Raw genomic sequence first — 18,496 nt, 5'->3', positions numbered from 1 at the left:
TTTGGTAAGCTTATGGGCATGAACTTGAGCAAACTCCAGGAGATAGTGGAGGATGGGGAAGCATGGCCTGTTGCAGTCCACGGGGCTGCAAAGAGTTGGACATGACTTTGCAACTGAACACCACCAACAAAGCTTATCTCTGGACCAGTACCACAGTCTTAATTACTGCCACTGTGTGGTAAATCTTGAAACCAAGTACTATACATTATGTCCTTTTTCAAAATTATTTTGGCCATTCTAGATCCTTTATGTTTTCACATAAATTTTAGTATCAACTTATTGATATCTGTAGGAAGGCCTGCTAGGATTTTGCTTGGGATTGCAGTGAATCTGTAAGTCAATTTGCCTTCTGACAATATTGAGTCTATTGGTTTATAAACTGGCCATATCTCTCTTAGGGGAGCTTTTAAAATTTCTTTCAGTAGTGTTTTATAATTTTCAGTGTATGGATCTTACAAACATTTAAAAAATTATTCCTAAGTGTTTTATGTATTTGGATTTTTTTTTTGAACAGTGCTAGGAATTGACTGGGTCCTGAGGAAAACAGGGTTAGAAAGAAGAAAGGAAGAAATTTTACTGCTTTGGGGTGGTAGATTGCAAGCCAAACATCACTGATAAGAATCATTGAATTTGGGAAAGGAATTTAGACTAGCTTGTCTCTAGCTCAACTCTAACTCTTGAGAAGCTGGGCTCTAGAGCTGAGGTCAAACCAGCCTCCTCCGTGGAAGGTGGTGAAGTTTCTGAGGCTGATGGAGGGAAAGAGAGGAAAGAGAAGCAAGGGGTGGGGAGGGACTCCTGGGCTGGAAACTTCTAAGGAAGAGAGGTCCTGGTGCCTTTAGGCTTGTGTGCTCAGGTAGAAGTTGGGCTCAGGAGGAGGTGGGCCAGGTGCTGTGAGGGTCACCCTCACTTTGATATCAGCCTAAGTAGGATGGGACACAGCCTAAGGCCCTGCTTTAGTATAAGGAGCACTTGGAATCACACGGATAGAGTGCAAATCCTCCCGCCAACCACTTACTAATGGTGACCCAGGACAAGTCAGTTAGCTGCTCTGACCTCAGTTTTCCCATCTATAAAATGGCTAATCTTTACCTTGTAGGGTTGTTATGAGGGTTTTGTGTATATAAAAGTGCTGAAATGCTATCCACATATATGGAGTCCAAGAAATCTAGTGGTCTGTCTTAGAGAATCCCAAGTAGAGGAGCATCTTTTTGACATTTGTTGCTTCCTCTCTTCCTCTTTTATCCCAGTCATTGTATAATTTGAATCCTTCCTATGCCCTTTATGTGCATAATCTCATTTAACCAAATGACATCCCAGGAGGTAGGTGATGGTGGAATTCTCTTCCTTTAGAGGTGAATAGGGGGGGAAAGCTCAGACAGGCCAAGTGCCTTGCCCAAAGTCCCAGAGCTACTGACTGGCAGCACCTAGACTTGAATTCTAGTCTGTTAGAATCCGGAGCCAACTTCTTCATCCCTCTCACCTGCTGATGCCCAGCTGAGACCTGGGCAGCTCTGACCTTCTGAGTCCTCTGCCCTGTAGCCTCTTTCACTTGGCATACGTCATAGGTATCTCTGGCACTACATGTCTTCAACTCTAGGTATGTTACCTAATTTTTTATGTGCTCATGTTTCAGATTCATGCATAGCATCCTTTAAGCAGAAGTCTTGGGACTCCATTGTTGGTCAGCTCCCCCCACAATCCCTAGCATTGCCTCCTGGTCCATAGTGACTGTCGGGGTGGGTAGTCCTCTTTCCTTTCTGCTGACCCTTCCTTGCCCCCTGAACCTCCCTCTCTGCCCTGTCTGTTGACTCTTTCTGCATGGCCCTCTCAGCACAAGCTGCCTGGCCATGACCTGGCCTCTGCCTGGACAGGAACGAGAAGCAAAGCAGTGAGCCCCTGTCAGACTCTGGAAGTCAGCCACACCTGACCTTCTGTGGGAATCCTGGGGGCAGCAGAGATGAGCCGGGGTTGGGGCCAGACACTTCCAGCCCAGACTGTCTCACTGGGAGACTTTCAAAGAGCCAAGAGAAAATCAAACCACCATATTCAGTCAGTCCTGGAAATTCCAAAGAGTCTAGTTTAAGGGTAAGCGCAGAGAAGTTCTGCTTTCCCCATAGTGACCATCTCTTTGAGGCCAGATGCATATTATATTATTTTTATATTAAAGATAATATGTATACCATGTATCACATAACATCCTTAACAATTTGGAGGGCAGCACCCAGTAATCAGACATGATTATTTTTGCAGAAAAACATCTACGCGTTGAGATAAAGACCATGAGTATTCTCATTTCGGTTTAGGTCAAGTCTTGCTGCCACATGAGCTCACCAGAACCATAACAAAAAAACTGTAGTTGTCCGAGCATCCTGGAGTCCTGAATCATGGAGGAAATTTTGTGAACCTGCAGTAAACTTATAGAACATCATCATGAGAGGAGGTGCAGGTTGTGTTTTAAAGAAATACCTGGGCCAAGTTCTCACTGCGTATCAAGGGAGGCTCTGGCTGATCAAGCATAGCTTGTCCCCAGAAACAGGTTCAGAGGGGCTGAGCTAGTTGGAGGAGTCAGGGTCTGACTGATCTGGTAAGTGATATGCACTCTAGTTCCCAGCCTGAGGGCTGGGGAGGGTGTGGCCACAGGGCAGCTCCTTCATAGCCACGCCCTTCCGAAGCCACACCCTTCCGGAGCCACGCCCTTCCAGAGCAAGGCTTGAGTTTGGGAAGATTTCTCGGTGGGATTGGGGGTCACTGGGTGACCCCTGCAGCCTGGGACTGAGACAGCAGGGAGGCCAGTGATTTGGGCCTGGAGGGCTGGGAAGAAGCTGAGGAAGAGCCTGAACGTATACTCTCTGATTGGTCCTCTGAGGGATGTATGCAGTCAGCAGGTGTTGGGCTGGGGCTGGGGGACCTCTGGGGATGAGAAACCAGGACCTCTCCCAAGGGGGTTACAGGCTACTTGGACTCTCTACAGCCCTGAGGAAGAAGGAAAAAAAAGTGTGAACCATGAAGAACTAATGGTGCTATAATCCCAAAATACAGAGAAGTCAGAGAAGTTGGATGGTCAGAGTGGGATGGGGCTGGCAAGTAAGGAGGACTTCTGGAAGAGGCAGACAAGCATCTTAGCCTATTAAAGCTGGATGGGGCCTCAGGATCACCTTTCCCGTTCCCTGCATTTTTGAGTCAAGTGTTGAAAAGGCTGTGGTTATGAGTCCCGGGGATCCATGAGGGCTTTTTGGACTGGGGAAGGCAACCTAGGTAGCGGTTATACCATGAAGAAAGGCATGGAGGCTGGATTACTTTAGCCAAGGCAGGAGGACAAGAAAGAGCCTGGCCTGAGAGGAGGGGCCCTTTGCTACAGCCCTGGTTGGCTCTGCATCCAGGACAGTCCAGCACGGGAACTTGCTCTGGTCCTGCTCTGGAAGACCCTACTCTCTTCCCAAGGAAGCCTCTTACAACTCCATCCATCCCCCGGGGCTGTCCTGACCACTCTGGCCCTCACCAGGCCTATTCGGGGAAGGGTTTCTTGACGAGGTGGAAGTTCCTGCCATCTTTAGAGAAGAGGGGTGTGGAGGGGCATGGGCTATTCCTGTGTCCTGCCAGCAGGCGAATGGAAGCTGCATGGAACCTGCAGCCTGGGACACCTCCTCCTGGAGCATCTGCAAACAATGGAATTGTCCTCATCACAGGTGGTTGCGCATGGGGCATTCACCAGGGGCCAGGCTCTCAGGGCCCACAGCCCGGCCTGAGCCTGCCTGTCCGCCTTGAGGAGGGTGACCACCCAAGAGCCTGCCAAGCTGGTTAGTTGGTCAGCTTAATCATGGTTTAAAAAAAACTTGGCAGAAGTCACCCAGCCCATGAGCCAGGTCCCATGGTTGGGGCAGAGCTGGTGGGGGTGTTGCTTGCCCCATGGTGATACAGCCTCAGTGACTACTTGCTTTTCTCTGCAGTTGCCACACTGTGTCTTCCAAACTGTTAATACTCCTCCGCTGGCTCAAGGCTGGGCCTGTGAACCCAAGAAGCTGGGGAAGTTTATCTTAAGCCTTCCAGCCCCCCCTTTCCCTTCCCCTTCCCTTCCTCACCCCAGGCTTCCCCTTTCTCTCTTCTCTTCATGATCCCAGACTCTCTCCTTTCAGCTTCTCTTGTCTAGCAAAGTGCGTTCTCAGGCACTAGCCTTATTATATCAGACTGTCACACTTTAGTATGAATTGGCAGTCCACTTCTCTAAGTTTTATTTTTGACTCTTGGCTGAAGAGAAACTCAGTTTTAGACCAGGGTCCTTCTCTCCCTTTAACTGCCCAGGGGGCCTGAGGAGGAGACCTGACCAGGCTTCCATTCCTTCTATCCTACCCATCTTGTGGTCTTATCACCCTGGACATTTACTATGATGATGGCTGATTCTGTTTCCCTGAAATATTAAAATGGCAAGCAAAAACTGTCAGTCTTGATAGAAGCAATCAGGAGAACTGGAGTGCAGACCCAGGCTTGCCATTAACTCAGGGTCATATGAGACAAAAAAAAAAAAAAAAAAAACCACAAAACCCTTAGATGAACCTCCAGGGCACCAGAGAAGTCAAAACAGAGACCTATCTACTTGGTAAACCTCTGGCCCTTCCTGCCTGCCCTCAGGAGATTCTGCCTCCCAGGAGGCATTAGGGCAAAACTTCTGAACTGGGTGATCCTGAAGGGTTTCCCAAGTCCTAGAATGTACTGATTCAAATAATGTACATTTGGACACGGCCAGGGAACTGGGGGAGATGTTTATCACCCCAGACTTGTGTGGGGCTGGGAGGCCACCCCTCCATAGCCACTATGCCACCTGATTTGTACAGTATGTGCCAGGGACAAAGACCCCTTCCTCATCTCCAGCCTGAGCCTGAGTGGAGTGGGAGGGAGACAGGAGGAGGAAGCGGGAAGCATTTCCTCCACAGATGTTGCACCAGCCACGCTCTAAATATCCGAGATTGTTGAGATGCAAAGCAAGCTGGTTGGGCGGGCTGCTTGCTGCCCACTTAGCTCCTGAGCACATAGTCCATGATGCCATCCTCCGCAGGCATCCCCTGGAAAACAGGAAGTGGAGCAGTTCTTGGAGAGACAAAGCCCACAGCTGGGCCAGGCTCTTTTCTTTCTGAGCCAGGGGTGGGCTCCAGGGTGGGGCAAGGGGAGGTGTACTGATTCAGTCCTAGAGTTTCTGAGACAGAGAGCTGGGGAGGAAAGGAAGGCTGCGACCCAGACAGGGATGTTGTGAGCAGTCTGGTGGCTTTTGGTTTTCTTTGGCCTGAAGCTGATGCTCAATATTGAAATTTAAATAAATGAGTGAGTGAAAGGAGTGGGGAGAAGGACTTGGAATAAAGGTGGGAAATGGTACCTGCCAAATTTGCCATTAAGGCTGCTCACTAAGGACATCTTCTTGGAGGAGGTATGAGGTGACAGTGAGTCTTGTCAAGGAGAGAGGAATGTGAAGGATGGAGGGAGGGAGGTGCTTCTCAGGAGCATAAACCTCGGGGGCCCCTCAGATGACGAGAGGGGAGAGGAGCCAGGGGTGTTGAGGGTTCCCCCCAACACTGCTCTGAAAAAGGACTGCCTGGAGCCATGTGCCCTCTTCCTGGGCCAGACACTGCCCTCACTAACTCTCCCCTTCTGGGAAGAGGTGGGGAGTGTGTGTGTGTGTGTGTGTGTGTGTGTGTGTATTTAGGGGGCTTAGTGAGGGCAGGAGAGGTGGGCTGAGATATTTGAGATGAAAGCACAAAAGGCCCACTTACCATGCAAATGGCCCTGCAGCGGAAACCTGTTATCAGGAGGATCTAATAGGGTTTTTGAGGGCCAAGGCCAATGCTCCAGGCAGGACAAGGCTTTCCTGGTTCCCAGGTAACTGCCCGCAGTTGGCACCGGCCCGGGTGCCAGGCACACCTCCTGGTCCCTCCAGCTAAGGGTCCAGACAGGTTGGCCTTACCCAGCACCCTGGGAACCGCCAGTCTTGTCCTGTGGCACCTACCTGCTCACCCACCCACATCCTGGGGGTGGCCTCCTCTGGAACCATCGGACCCTCTGAAGCAGAAACATGGATGGGGGTGGGGGTTGGAAGAACAGAGCCAGGCACCCCCAGTGATGGGAAATGCTCTCCCCCTGCTCAGCCTTCTCCAGCGAGCTCCTGAGAGCTTCCTCCTGCTCCCTCGCCGCCCCAGGCCTCCCACTGCAGGCAGGAGGAGCCTGGCTGAGGTCAGGTTTTTACCCTGATGGTGTTAGGAGATCTGATCCAGTCCCTGAGCAGCTACGGATGGTTTCCCCAGGAGCTGGGCTGGTTCAAAGCCTTCTCCTTCCCCTGCCCCCTTGGTATCTGGGGTCCCCACAACCTTGAGGTTGTGATGGTATGTCCCAGCACCCAGCACGGCACCTGGCACATAGCAGATGCTTAAGAATAACACTTTCGGGACTTCCTTGGTGGTCAGTGACTGAGACTCCGTGCTCCCAATGCAGGGGGGCCAGGTTTAATCCCTGGTCAGGGAAGTCAGGGAACTAGATCTTGCATGCCACAACAAAGGTTGAAGATCCTGTGTGCTGTAACTAAGACCCAGGAGAGCCAAATACATAATTTTTTTTTTTTTTTAAAGAAGAATGACACTTCTTGTAAGCTTACGCTTCTTGTAAGCTCCAATGACCTGGAGCTTACTGTGTGCCAGGCACTGTTCTAAGAGCTTTACAGATGTTAATTCATTTAATCTTCACAATATGCTTAGTTGCTCAGTCCTGTCTGACACTTAGGGACCTCATGGACTGTAGCCTGCCAGGCTCCTCTGTCCATGGGATTCCCCAGGCAAGAGTACTGGAGTGGGTAACCATGCCCTCCTCCAGTGGATCTTCCTGACACAGGTATGGAACCTGGATCTCCTGCATTGCAGGTGGATTCTTTACTGTCTGAGTCACCAGGGAAGCCCAGTCTTCACAACAACCATGTGAAAAGTCCTGTGATGTCTGCATATCACAGGTGAGGCACAGAGAGGTGAAGCGCCTTGTCCAAGGTGGCACAGCTAGTAAGAGGTGGAGGTGGGATTTGAGCCAAGGCAATCTGGCTCTGGTCTGGCTCTTCCGCTAGACAAGGTGTATTTGTTGTATGGAATGAGCTTGGGGCTGAGAGGACATCCCTGGGGTCACCAGTGAATGAGGGCAGACCTGGGACCAGACTCCCCAGAGCTAAACAGCCTTGAGGGTCCTTGGATCCCCACACTCTAGGAGATTGTGGGTGATCATTCCAGGGAGAACTTCCAGTTCTGCCCATGGGTTTGGTGGTCCCTGGGGTCCTGTTGATGCTAGACCAATGCTTCCCCCAAAGCCTGGGGGAACCTGCTTTTGCTTCCTTCAAGGTCATCCCAAATGGAGCAGCTTTAAAAAACAAAAAATAATTATGTATTTATTTATTTGGCTATGTTGGGTCTTAGTTGCTGTGTGTGGGCTCCAGAGCATGGGCTCAGTAGTTGTGGCATATGGGCTTAGTCGCTCCACGGCATGTGGGATCCTAGCTCCCTGACCAGGGATTCAACCCACATCCTCTGCATTGAAAGGTGGATTCTTAAACACTGGACCCCCAGGGAAATGCCCTAGATGGAGCAGCTTTAGCCAAAACTATGGATGGGGTGAGCCTTGGACAAGGCGAAAGGAGGCAGGGGTGGGAAAGGCCGGGTGATTGGAAGGGGAGCTTGGGGAAGTGGGATATGAAGTGAAGTCCTGAGGGGCACCCTTGACTTTTTCCCACTTTGGAGGGAGACAAGGTAGCCTGGGAAGTGACTGGAGAGTTTCTGGGGTCAAAGCCAATGGCATCTCATTGTGTGTGAGTGGGGCTTCTGGTCTTATCATCCTGAGCACCAAGGGCCATTGGCTGAGGGCGCAGAGGGCAGAGGGGCACAGGCTGGGGACAAAGAGGAGAAGAGAATGGAGCTGGTCACATGGGGTCGCTGCTTTCCTAATGGGACGTGAGAGGCTGCAGTCAGCCTGAGAGAGCCCAACAGGAAACAGGAATGGGGGAGACAGACCAGCTGGGCCAAAGCAGGTACAACCGATGAAGGCGGGGTTGTCCTGTGTGGCTCAGGGGCACTTGAGTCAGGCAGGGGCCTGGAGGCCCTCTTGTTCCTCAGTCTGGAAGGGCAATTGGCAAGTTCACAGATTATCCATCCTCTGTGCTTCTGTTCTGAACACTGGTCACTTGCTTGGTTGATTGCATCTGACCTGACCAGGGGGCAGTGTCTTCATTACAACCACAGGTTTTGTCTTGATGCTTACTTGATCTCTGATTGTTCATCTGAACCTCAAGGAGCTCAACTAACATGTGGGGATGGAGATTTTTGCAGAAGGGCCTGGTGGATGGGGTTCTCAGGCCTGGGGTGCCAGAAAAGATGGTTTCTTAAAGGAGAACTGATCATGCCCATGGACCCTGGAACAGACTGGAACCTCCAACACCTATAATTCTCCTGAGGTCCAAGAAGAAACCATCTCTAGCAGATACCTTGGCATCCGTAGGGCATGTGTTACAGCATTTACTAGCACTGTTTAAGGAAACCAGCTGAAGTATTTTCCAAGTTTAATGTCATAGTACTCTTTCTTCAAAGGAAAAATGATCCCAGACTACAACATAGAAAACAAATATTGGGTGGGCCAAAAAGATCGTTCGGGTTTTTCCATAACATCTTACAATAAAACTTGAACAAACTTTTTGGCCAACCCAGTAAAAGGGAAACTGGGTGGTATGTCTCTCAACTGTCTTCCTAGGCCCTTAAGGGGGTCCCTGAGGCTGTGAGGGGGTACTTTTTGAGAGCAACCCTGGGCAGACCAGAGCCCGGTGTGGCCTGAGGCTCCTGTGCGGTTGACTGCCTTTCCTGACCATTAATCGCTACTAAGTGTCATTACTGCTAATAAAATTAACCGACTTTATACTGGACTCCTGGGGCCATCAATCACAGGGTCAATTACACGAAATTAAAAAAACAAGGAACCGTTGATGGGGGAAAAGGTGTTTGCTGAACTGAGCTCACAAGAACAGCCCAGGGAGTGTGGTACTCCACAGCTGTCAGGAGGTGGGTGATCAGGGATGACACCCTTAATTAGACAAATTGACTCCCAGCCTTGATGTTGTTCTACAGACAGAAGTGTCTCAAGCAAGAACAGTGATGACCACAGGAAGACTCTGGGGCCAGGGACTGAAAAGCTCCCGAAATTCTCCTTCCCATTCTTACTTCTGCTTCTCTCTCTGTGTTTGAGTCACTTTCTCTCTCTCTTCAGATCAGCTTTCTCTTTGTACCTCCTGAGTTACAAGCCTAGTCACCCAAAGAAAGAGAGAGAAAGCAACTGTGTGCTTGCTCTAAGTCAAATTCCAAATTCCCAGAGAAAGAATGGATTGGCCCAGCTTGGGTCATGTGATCCTCAGTGGTCCAATCAACAGGCCAGAGCAAGGTCACATGGTATAAAATGGCTGACAGGGTAACCATGGCGGTAGAAAGACCAGGTAGGCAGCCAACCCAACAGGTGTCTGCAAGAGTAATTTAAGGGACTTAGTAATAAGCACTCAAAATATGGTAGATATTGGAATTCCCTGGTAGTCCAGCGATAAGGACTCAGCATTTTCACTGCCGGGACCAGCTTCAATCCCTGACTGGGAACTAAAATCCCACAAGCCATGCAGCACAGCCAAAAAAACCCAAAACCATGGTAGATAATATTGTGTAGTAGAATATAAGTTATATAATATAGGTCTAATGATATAAAAATAATATGCAAATGTCATTTAAGACAAACCCTGAAGGATGTGCAGCCCTGTTGGCCCCAAATTCCCAGCATTCCCTGCTTGTCCTCTTACCTGTCAATCACTACTACAAGGGAGGTCCCAATTTCTGAAACACAAGAACTGCCTGAGCAGAAATTGTCCTTCACACCCACTGCTGGTGTGGGGAGGAAGACATTTGAGGGGTTAGATGGCTGCTGTGCCCTTTGCTCCTGCAGCCCCCAAGCTGCCCTCCACACCGGAGGCTGGTCAGGGTGGGGCCTCCTGGGCTGGAGTTGACATCAGGTTCTGCTCTGGACCTGCCAAGGGTTGAGCTCTGAGGAGGGTTTCCTGCCAGACTGCAGGGAGGGGTTTGGGTGTAGACCTGGTGGACTGGAAATTTATCCATTTGCCCCCAGATTAATGGTTAACGGGTCCCTGCCCTCACCCTGTCTGGGAGGGGAGCCCAGGGCCAGGCTGGGCCAGGAGGAGCCTGATAGCATCTGTCTCTACTCAGGAGTTTCGGAGATATGCTCCACACTGGGTTGGCTGCACCTGATGGATTTGGAATCTACAGGTACTCTCTGGGGGCACTTGGGGCCTGGCCAGGACCCACACCCTCCCTGGGGCAGACAGGCAGGGTGTGGCATCCAGCCAGATGTCCTAGCTGGGGCAGGTGGCTCCAAACAGGAGAGCCATGCCCTTGGCTCTGTGGGATGTGGGCTTCTCTGACCACTCAGGGCTTGGCCACAGGGCTTGCCTTGGCTGGTGGTGCTTGAGCACGAGTGACAAGTCTCACATCCAAGCAGGAGCTTAAGAGCCAGCACTGCTTCCACCTTTGATCTTTTCCCGTGGTTATAAGGCCAGCATATTCCAGAAAGGGGCTGCATCCTGGTTGCCAGATTGATGTATATGTTCCACCCACACCGAGGGCCACCAGGGTCCAGGAAACAGCAGATAACTTGAACTGGGAGAAACATCTCATGGATCGCTTCTGGGGGGATGGAAGGTGAGCTCTGTTTGTAGTCCTCACCTTGCTGCTGATCTGCTGTGAGAAGAGGGCTAGTCATCACCTCTTTGTAAAACCTAAAACCTTTGTTTCCTTATCTGGACAATGGGAAGATTCTGGCCAGGTTAGAGAATAAGGCATCTTGCAAGAGGAAAGAGTTGAGAAACTCCAGCCGGGGGAAAGTGAAACAGCAAGTCCAAAACTCTGTGGTTAGTAACTTCTCATACAATCCTCCCAGCAGTGCAGGAGGTGGAGAGGATCACTCTTTCCACTTCCCAGAGGAGAAAAATCAATCCTTCTGGATGACACAGCTAGGAAGTGACAGTCAAGCCACTGGAACGTGGCAGCCTGACTGAAGCATTCCTGGACTTCAGATACAGCAGAATAAGAATTCAGGGGCTGATAGCCTGATGGAAATGCAGCTTCTTCATCTGCGTCCACCTGTCAATCCATCCACCCATCCTTCTTCCTTCATCTCCCCATCCTCCCAATCTTCCATCCATTCAGGTATTCCCCAAGTATCTCTTGGTAGCAGACATGGAGTGGCCAGATGGTTAAAGATCTATGGGGATTGTGGAGACAAGTTAGCTTGGCCTGGTGTTACTTGGGCAGCTACCTAATGTAAGGGGGAGAGGGATGCCAGGGCCATTGGCCGGATACCTTCTCAGTGGCTACATCCCTCTGCCACCCCCCCCCCCTTAGCAACATGGCTCTCCCTTCCTGGAAGCAGCTGATAACTACATACGGTATTTCCCAAACTGCCCTGATTCTCAGCACTGCCCAGGGAATGTGGTAAATGTACAGATTCCCAGGCCCTATTCCAGACCAAGAGAAGCAGAACTGTTAAGTATAGATCCTAGGCATCTGTATTTTTTTTTTTTTTGGAGTTTAAAAGAAAAAAATTTTTTTAATTAAAAAGGTTTTTTTTTTGGCCATATTATGTGGCATGTGGGATCATAGTTTCCTAACCAGGCACTGAACCCATACCCCCTGTGTTGGAAGCATGGAGTCTTAGCCACTGAATCACCAGAAAAGTCCTGGGCATCTGTATTTTAAATAAGCATGCCATATGATTTTTCTGATTCGGCAAGTTTGGGAAACAAGGTGGATAAGAAGAGCAGGGACTTTGGCTTCCAGAAAACTTGAGTTTGAAATCTTGTACTCACCCTTATTTTAAGCACCTTGGTTTCTTCCTCTGTAAAATGGGGTCAGCCTCCCTCCCAGAAGGCCAAATAACGCAGGCCCCAAGAAGGCCCCCTTCCCCTCACCTGCCCCCCATCCTTAGGGATTGTCATCTTTCACCTTCCATCACAACCCCCAAGGGTCACTGGTCTCCCTTCTCTTGCTCCCTTTAGCCTGACCGGGCGGGAGGTCCTGACGCCCTTCCCCGGGCTAGGCACCGCTGCCCCAGCACAGGGCGGGGCCCACCTGAAGCAGTGTGACCTCCTGAAGTTGTCCCGCCGGCAGAAGCAGCTCTGTCGGCGGGAGCCAGGCCTGGCTGAGACCCTGCAGGATGCCGCACACCTCAGCCTGCTCGAGTGCCAGTTTCAGTTCCGGCATGAGCGCTGGAACTGCAGCCTGGAGGGGAGGACGGGGCTGCTCAAGAGAGGTAGGGAGGAGGGTGGGGAGGAGGGTGAGGAGAAGGAGCCCGGGGAGGAGAACAGGGAGGAGGAGGCTTGGAGCAGGAGGGTGGGGGGGGGTAGAACCGAGAGGAGGAGGGCTGCTTTTCCCACTCCCCAGGCCCCTGTCCCTAGTCCACGTTGCTTTTATGAACCCAGCTCAGAAACAGGTTGGTCCAACTTGCTCACGCATCACCTTGGAGTCAAGATCAGTGGTTTAGCCCAGCTTTAGGGCTCACCAGGCGCCTAAGTCACTTTTCTCTGCATCTGTGTTTTCATCTGTTCAGTAGAGGAAGCAGTCCCCCATCCTGCCGCCCTGAGAACCTGGGCACACACCCCGCAGGGAACAGGAAGCTCCATTTAGACAGCAACTTGCAGCCTGAGTTTAAGGGGTGGGCGACAGGGCAAGTGCCCTGAACTGTGTCCTTGGGGTAACACGCCCCTCCCTCCAGCCTGTCTACCCTCAGAGGGCAGCTTACAGCCCCTGAGCCCACTCTCCTCCTCCCTCCCGATCCCACCCCCCCGGCCCGGCCCAGGTTTCAAGGAGACGGCCTTCCTGTATGCGGTGTCCGCAGCCGCCCTTACGCACACTCTGGCCCGGGCCTGCAGCGCTGGCCGCATGGAGCGGTGCACCTGTGATGACTCCCCGGGCCTCGAGAGCCGGCAAGCCTGGCAGTGGGGTGTGTGTGGTGACAACCTCAAGTATAGCACCAAGTTCCTGAACAACTTTCTGGGGCCCAAGAGAGGAAGCAAAGACCTGCGGGCGCGGGCAGACGCCCACAACACCCACGTGGGCATCAAGGTGAGTGCATCGCTGGTTGCAGAGCCGGGGAGCCGGGTCTCTAGGAGGCCAGTACCCACCCTACCCCCCTGCAGGACACACACAGAGGCCGTCCAGGATGAACCTCATCCTTTCAACCAGTGTTCCTTGGGCATCTACTCTGGACTGTTGTCAAGTACCAGGTGGGAGCCTGGCTTGGTGAGGCAGGAACGTGTTTGGAGAAGGGTCTCCATTCCAAGCACTGCCCTTCCTGGAGGCCCTAGGAGCCAATGGTGTTTGAAAACTGATCTGGTACAACCCCTGGCCCTCCTCCATTTTACAGATGGGAAGACAGAAGGGACTTAGCTGAGGTCACACAGCAGTGGAAAGACTGGAGGGTAAAAAGTATCCAGGTCTGTTGGGACCGGGAAGCTGGGAGAAGCTCGGGCTCCATTTCTTTAAGAGACTGAGTTCTGTGTCCTGTGTTCCCATCACTGAGTTGGTGTAAACCAGGGCTGCTGTGTTCAGTTGTGCAAGCTGTCTGCTCCACAGGAACTTTGGGCCCGGGGAGGTGCTGGGGTGAGATCCAGCCCCCGCTGCTCTCACCAAGGTGAGACGGTCCTCAGACTATCTCTGCCCAGGAGAAGGGGTGCCTAGAGCTAGTTTGCACTAATGTGCCACATGGGCCAGCTTGAGTTTTAGCTGCCCGCCTCATGTGGGCCTCCCCTGTCCTCTCCCATCCTCCTGCGGCTCCCCGGCCACAGTTGGCACTCCGGGGGCTGCAGCCTGGAGGCCCCTGACCACGCCTCCCTCCTGCCTCTCCTCGCAGGCCGTGAAGAGTGGCCTCCGGACCACGTGTAAGTGCCACGGCGTGTCAGGCTCCTGCGCCGTGCGCACCTGCTGGAAGCAGCTGTCCCCGTTCCGCGACACAGGCCAGGTGCTGAAGCTGCGCTACGACTCAGCCGTCAAGGTGTCCAGTGCCAGCAATGAGGCCTTGGGCCGCCTGGAGCTGTGGGCACCGGCCAGACCAGGCAGTCCCAGCAAGGGCCCGGCGCCGCGGCCTGGGGACCTGGTCTACATGGAGGACTCGCCCAGTTTCTGCCGGCCCAGCAAGTACTCGCCTGGCACAGGGGGCAGGGTGTGCTCCCGCGAGGCCAGCTGCAGCAGCCTGTGCTGCGGGCGCGGCTATGACACCCAGAGCCGCCTGACGGCCTTCTCCTGCCACTGCCAGGTGCAGTGGTGCTGCTACGTGGAGTGCCAGCAGTGTGTGCGGGAGGAGCTTGTATACACCTGTAAGCACTAGGCCCGCTGCCCAGTGTGCCAGCCAGGCGCTGCCAGGACCTCCCATGGCACCGGGCCACCTCCAGGCCAGCCGGCTGTCCAGCCGCTCCCCCCCCAACTCCCGCTCCCGCCAACCCGGGCAGGAGCACGTGTCATGCGCATGATCATCCACGTGCGTGCCAGCACACTCATGCGCCTCTCCCCATTGGCTCCCATCAGGCTTCCCCTCTCTCAGCTCTCAGCAAGGAGAGCCCCACCCCTGAACCTGAGGGTCCCCAGCCTGGTTGAGGACTTGGAGCAGGAGGGCAGAGTGGAAAGGATGTGGAGGGAACTAAGGGAGACCCAGAGGAGGGCAGGACTGAGGTTTTAGAGAGGAGAGCGAGTACATCTCGCCATCATGAATCCTGGGATTAGTGGACTAAAGCCAGCCAGAGGTTGGGAGGTGAACTTCTGGGCCAAGAAGGCCCAGGGAGGCAGGGTCAGCTGGAAGCGAAGGCTGGAGTCAGGCTGGGATGGGTCAGGTCAGCCCTCAGGCCCCACCCAGGTGATAGTCAACCCCGGGGGTCATATGCCTTCATTTCCCCACCCTGGAGCTTTGCTGTGCTAGAGATGGGAGGAAAGGCCAGGTGGTTGGAGCCGTTGGTCTGGAGAAAGGAAAGCAGGAGTCAGCTATGTGCCCTGGATCCTTGTGATTTGGTTTTTAAAATATGCCTCCACCAGCCCTCATTCTCACCTTGAGAGCTGAGTAACCCATGCCCAACCAGCGCTGCTCAGTAAAAACACCAGTGGACGCGAGCCCAGTAGACGAGCCAGTCCCCAGGGTGAGGCTCAGATAGTACACCGAGGTTGCCCAGGGAGACAGAGACCCCCTCAGTTTCTCAGCCCCGCCATAAGCCCACTTGGGTCAACTCCCAGTAGCTGGGGTCGCCCTGTGCGGTGAGGCCCTGCACAGCTGGCGTGATATACGAGAGCTGGTGTATGAGTTTTGATTCAGTTACATTTCTACTTCTACGGCTACTCATCTAATTCAGGCTTTTGCTTGGGTGGGAGTTATGAACATGGGAAGTGTTTGCTAAGCTGGGCTCTTTGGGGGCCCCTTTCATTTACTAAGGGCCCTCCACCTTGGCTTTTACCTGAGGAAGAGAAGTGGCTGCTAATTCCTTCTGATACTGTGGACATTTCCAGGGCTACCTACTAAGGCCCTGGGAGGGAGGCGAGAGGAGCTGGTACTACCCATGGGTACACACAGGCCTCCCCACTCCAACATGCAGGCACGCCCCTGGGACCTGCCAGGCTGAGGGCTCTCATTCAGCAGCACACACCTCTCTGGATCAGGATGCAGACCTTGCAGGGGTCACTTTGCTGGAAGCCATGTGCTTTCCCAGAGCAGGGCCTGATGCCAGCCGGGAGGAAGTGACCTCCTTCGGGACGCCCTTGGCTGCTCTGCTGGCCCTGCCGCGCCCTCTGTCAGCTTCCTTTCTCCCTGAACCCAGAGTTGCTGACCCTTTGCCGGGACAGGAAACTTCAGAATCAGCCGAGTGCTGAGAAACCGTCTGTGCAAGCCCCAGGAAGCAGCTCCTGGGGGCTCCCTGTGATCTCTGAGGGCAAGGAGACCCTGCCCTGTCTTCGGTGGATCATGCAGCCTCCTGAGGGATGCTGGAAGGACTTTGGCTGCAGAGGCTCTGATGAAAAGCCCTACTGACCTGAGACCCCTCCCGAGAGTGACTTTGCTGACCCGAGCAGCAGGCCCACATCTTGGCAGGAAGAGAAGAAGGAGAAAGGGCTGTCTCCCGAGTTCCCTCCATGCCTCCATTGCATGAAGACTTTCTTTCTGCCTGCCCAATCCATCCTTATGAGACCCAAGCTCTGCCTCTGCCATGGCTCACCCTGAGGCATGAGGCAGCAGGAAGGGGGAGCCTGATTCTCCGAAATGCCATTCGCACCCCAGGCCCATGGCCAGCAGTGCAGGGGTGGCAGGAAGATAAAGGGTAGACTCTGAGGGACTGAGGCCACGGCCGGCCAGTAACACTGACCCAGCCCAGGATGATGCGGTTCAGGGCCCCTCGGCCTCTCAGGTCCTCGCTGTCCAGCTGTCTCTCCTCTCTTCCTCCCCTGCTCCAACCCCTTTCTCTTCCAATTGCCCCCAAAGGTCCATCTCAGCCCAACTGGGGCCCCTGGGACCAGTGGCCACTGACCACTCATTCTATAGCATTAAGGGAAACATTCACAGGGTATTTTTTGTCTACCTCGCATATATATAGAGTTTTTAGGGCAAAAGAAAATAATTTATATAGCTAAGATATATATGAGAGAATATTTATGTTATTTATATAGTTTCTATATTTTATGGGCAGCATCTGTGGGGGTTGTGTATTCTGCTGGAAGCCTGTGTATATCTGGGGAAATACAGCTGGCGTGATTGGGGTCCCCACGAACTGGACACCAGGTGGCCGGGGAAGAGGTCTGGTGGACTCCATGTCCCTTGGGTGGCTCTGTCCTGGAGCTGGTGAGCAGCATCTTCTCTGAGCACAAACTCCGACGGGCTTCATCCGATCCTCCTTGTGAAGTCGTTGTATATTCTCGGCTCTTCCGGGTCCCAGGCCCCTGCTTCTGCTCTGGAAAAACTGTCCTGCTTATGATAATAATGATAACAAGGATGACCACACTTGGCATTTGTAAAGCACTTTTCATCTCCGGAACGACTTTGGTCCCTCTAGTCTCCCTCGATTCCCCACTCTCCCTATGAGGTAGGTGCGGCCACATCACGACCCATTTTGCATATGCTGCTGAGAGGTGGAGGGCTGTGCTCGAAGTCACACTGAAGAGGTCCTTTCACTGAATATTTCCTGAGCATCGACATGGGCCAAGTGACGGGAGCTGATCTATCCTGGACCTGGGAGCCCCAAAGTCTGGATACACCCGGACCGATCTAGACAGCATGTCAGCATTTTCTGTGTCTCAGGGGTTGGGACTGCCTGAGGGGCCTGGAGAATTGAGGACCCCGTGGAGGCTACTCCAGGGGCTCCACTGGGCCCTCCCTCCCTTTGCCCACACCACCTGAGAGGGTTTGGCTGTACTGAGGGCCCCTCCCAGCCCAAAGATGAGTTTTATTTGCTCTTGTTTGTGTTTTTCTTTTCTTTTTTTTGGCCACACTGCACAACCTGTGGGATCTTAGTTCCCCCATCAGGGATCGAACACTTGCCCCCTCCACTGGAAGCACAGAGTCTTAACCACTGGACTGCCAGGGAAGTCCCTGTGTTTTTCCTTTACAAGTGATTTGTTTTCCTTTGGATTTCTGGCTTCTTTTGTAAAATCAGCTGCACGGGCATGCTGGTCCTTCATTCCCACCCTGCCCACAGTCAACTGGAGAGAGGGAGCCCTATTAGACAGGATACATGGGGGCTCCCTAGTTTGCCAAGTACACCTCAACACACACACCTCACTCATGCATGTTGCTGGCTCTTGTGGGCACATCATGTCTGTCCCTGGTTTGGATAAACCCAGCTTCTCTGGTGTCCTCTGCTGGCCAACAGACAGACAGACCAGCCCTGAAGATTACTTCTTGCTTCCCCGAATTTACTTTCTCAACAATCATGAACTCTGAATGCTTTATGTCTCAGCACATTTGAGAACCACAGAGGGAGCCATCACGTACCAACCACCTGTTCTGTCCATCCAGGCAGTCAATGGTGGTTTAGGGAGCTCCCATTGAGCACCAGGCACCATCCGGGGTGCTGGGGTGTAAGGGAAGGAGAGGAAGTCCCTGCCTTGTGGGGCTGCCCCTCTAGTGGGAGAGAGAGACAATAAATCAATAAACCACATGTCAGCTCTTGGTACCTATTTTATTTCACTTTATAGCAATGACCTTGGGTGTTGGACATGACCACCCCCATCTCATGGTCAAGGTAACAGAGGCTGTGAGGGGTGAAGGCTCCTAATGACCAGCAATGGCGTCAGGATAGAACATAGAGTGCATGAATGCCAAAGGATGAGTTCTTTTTTAAAAAACTTTTACTTTGTATTGAGGCATAGCCGATTAGCAATGTTGTGATAGTTTCCGGTAAACAGCAAAAGGACTCAGA

General features: G+C 52.7%; 1 protein-coding gene across 1 annotated transcript in view; it reads left to right on the top strand.

Annotated features, from left to right (window-relative positions):
- Window positions 1-18,235, top strand: part of WNT9B (Wnt family member 9B) — a 49,170-nt gene extending 30,935 nt beyond the window's left edge. Inside the window, exons 8-10 of the mRNA XM_070774453.1 lie at window positions 12,110-12,363; window positions 12,910-13,175; window positions 13,963-18,235. Coding sequence (XP_070630554.1) covers window positions 12,110-12,363; window positions 12,910-13,175; window positions 13,963-14,436 — 994 coding nt within the window. The 3' untranslated portion in view covers window positions 14,437-18,235. The remainder of the gene's footprint in view (window positions 1-12,109; window positions 12,364-12,909; window positions 13,176-13,962) is intronic.
- The last annotated feature ends 261 nt before the right edge of the window (window positions 18,236-18,496 follow it).

Source organism: Bos indicus, chromosome 19 (genome assembly GCF_029378745.1).
Source record: "Bos indicus isolate NIAB-ARS_2022 breed Sahiwal x Tharparkar chromosome 19, NIAB-ARS_B.indTharparkar_mat_pri_1.0, whole genome shotgun sequence".
Classification (NCBI taxonomy): Eukaryota; Metazoa; Chordata; class Mammalia; order Artiodactyla; family Bovidae; genus Bos; species Bos indicus.
The sequence above is the reverse complement of the archived record's forward strand: the minus strand, read 5'-3'. Positions and strand labels throughout refer to the sequence as shown.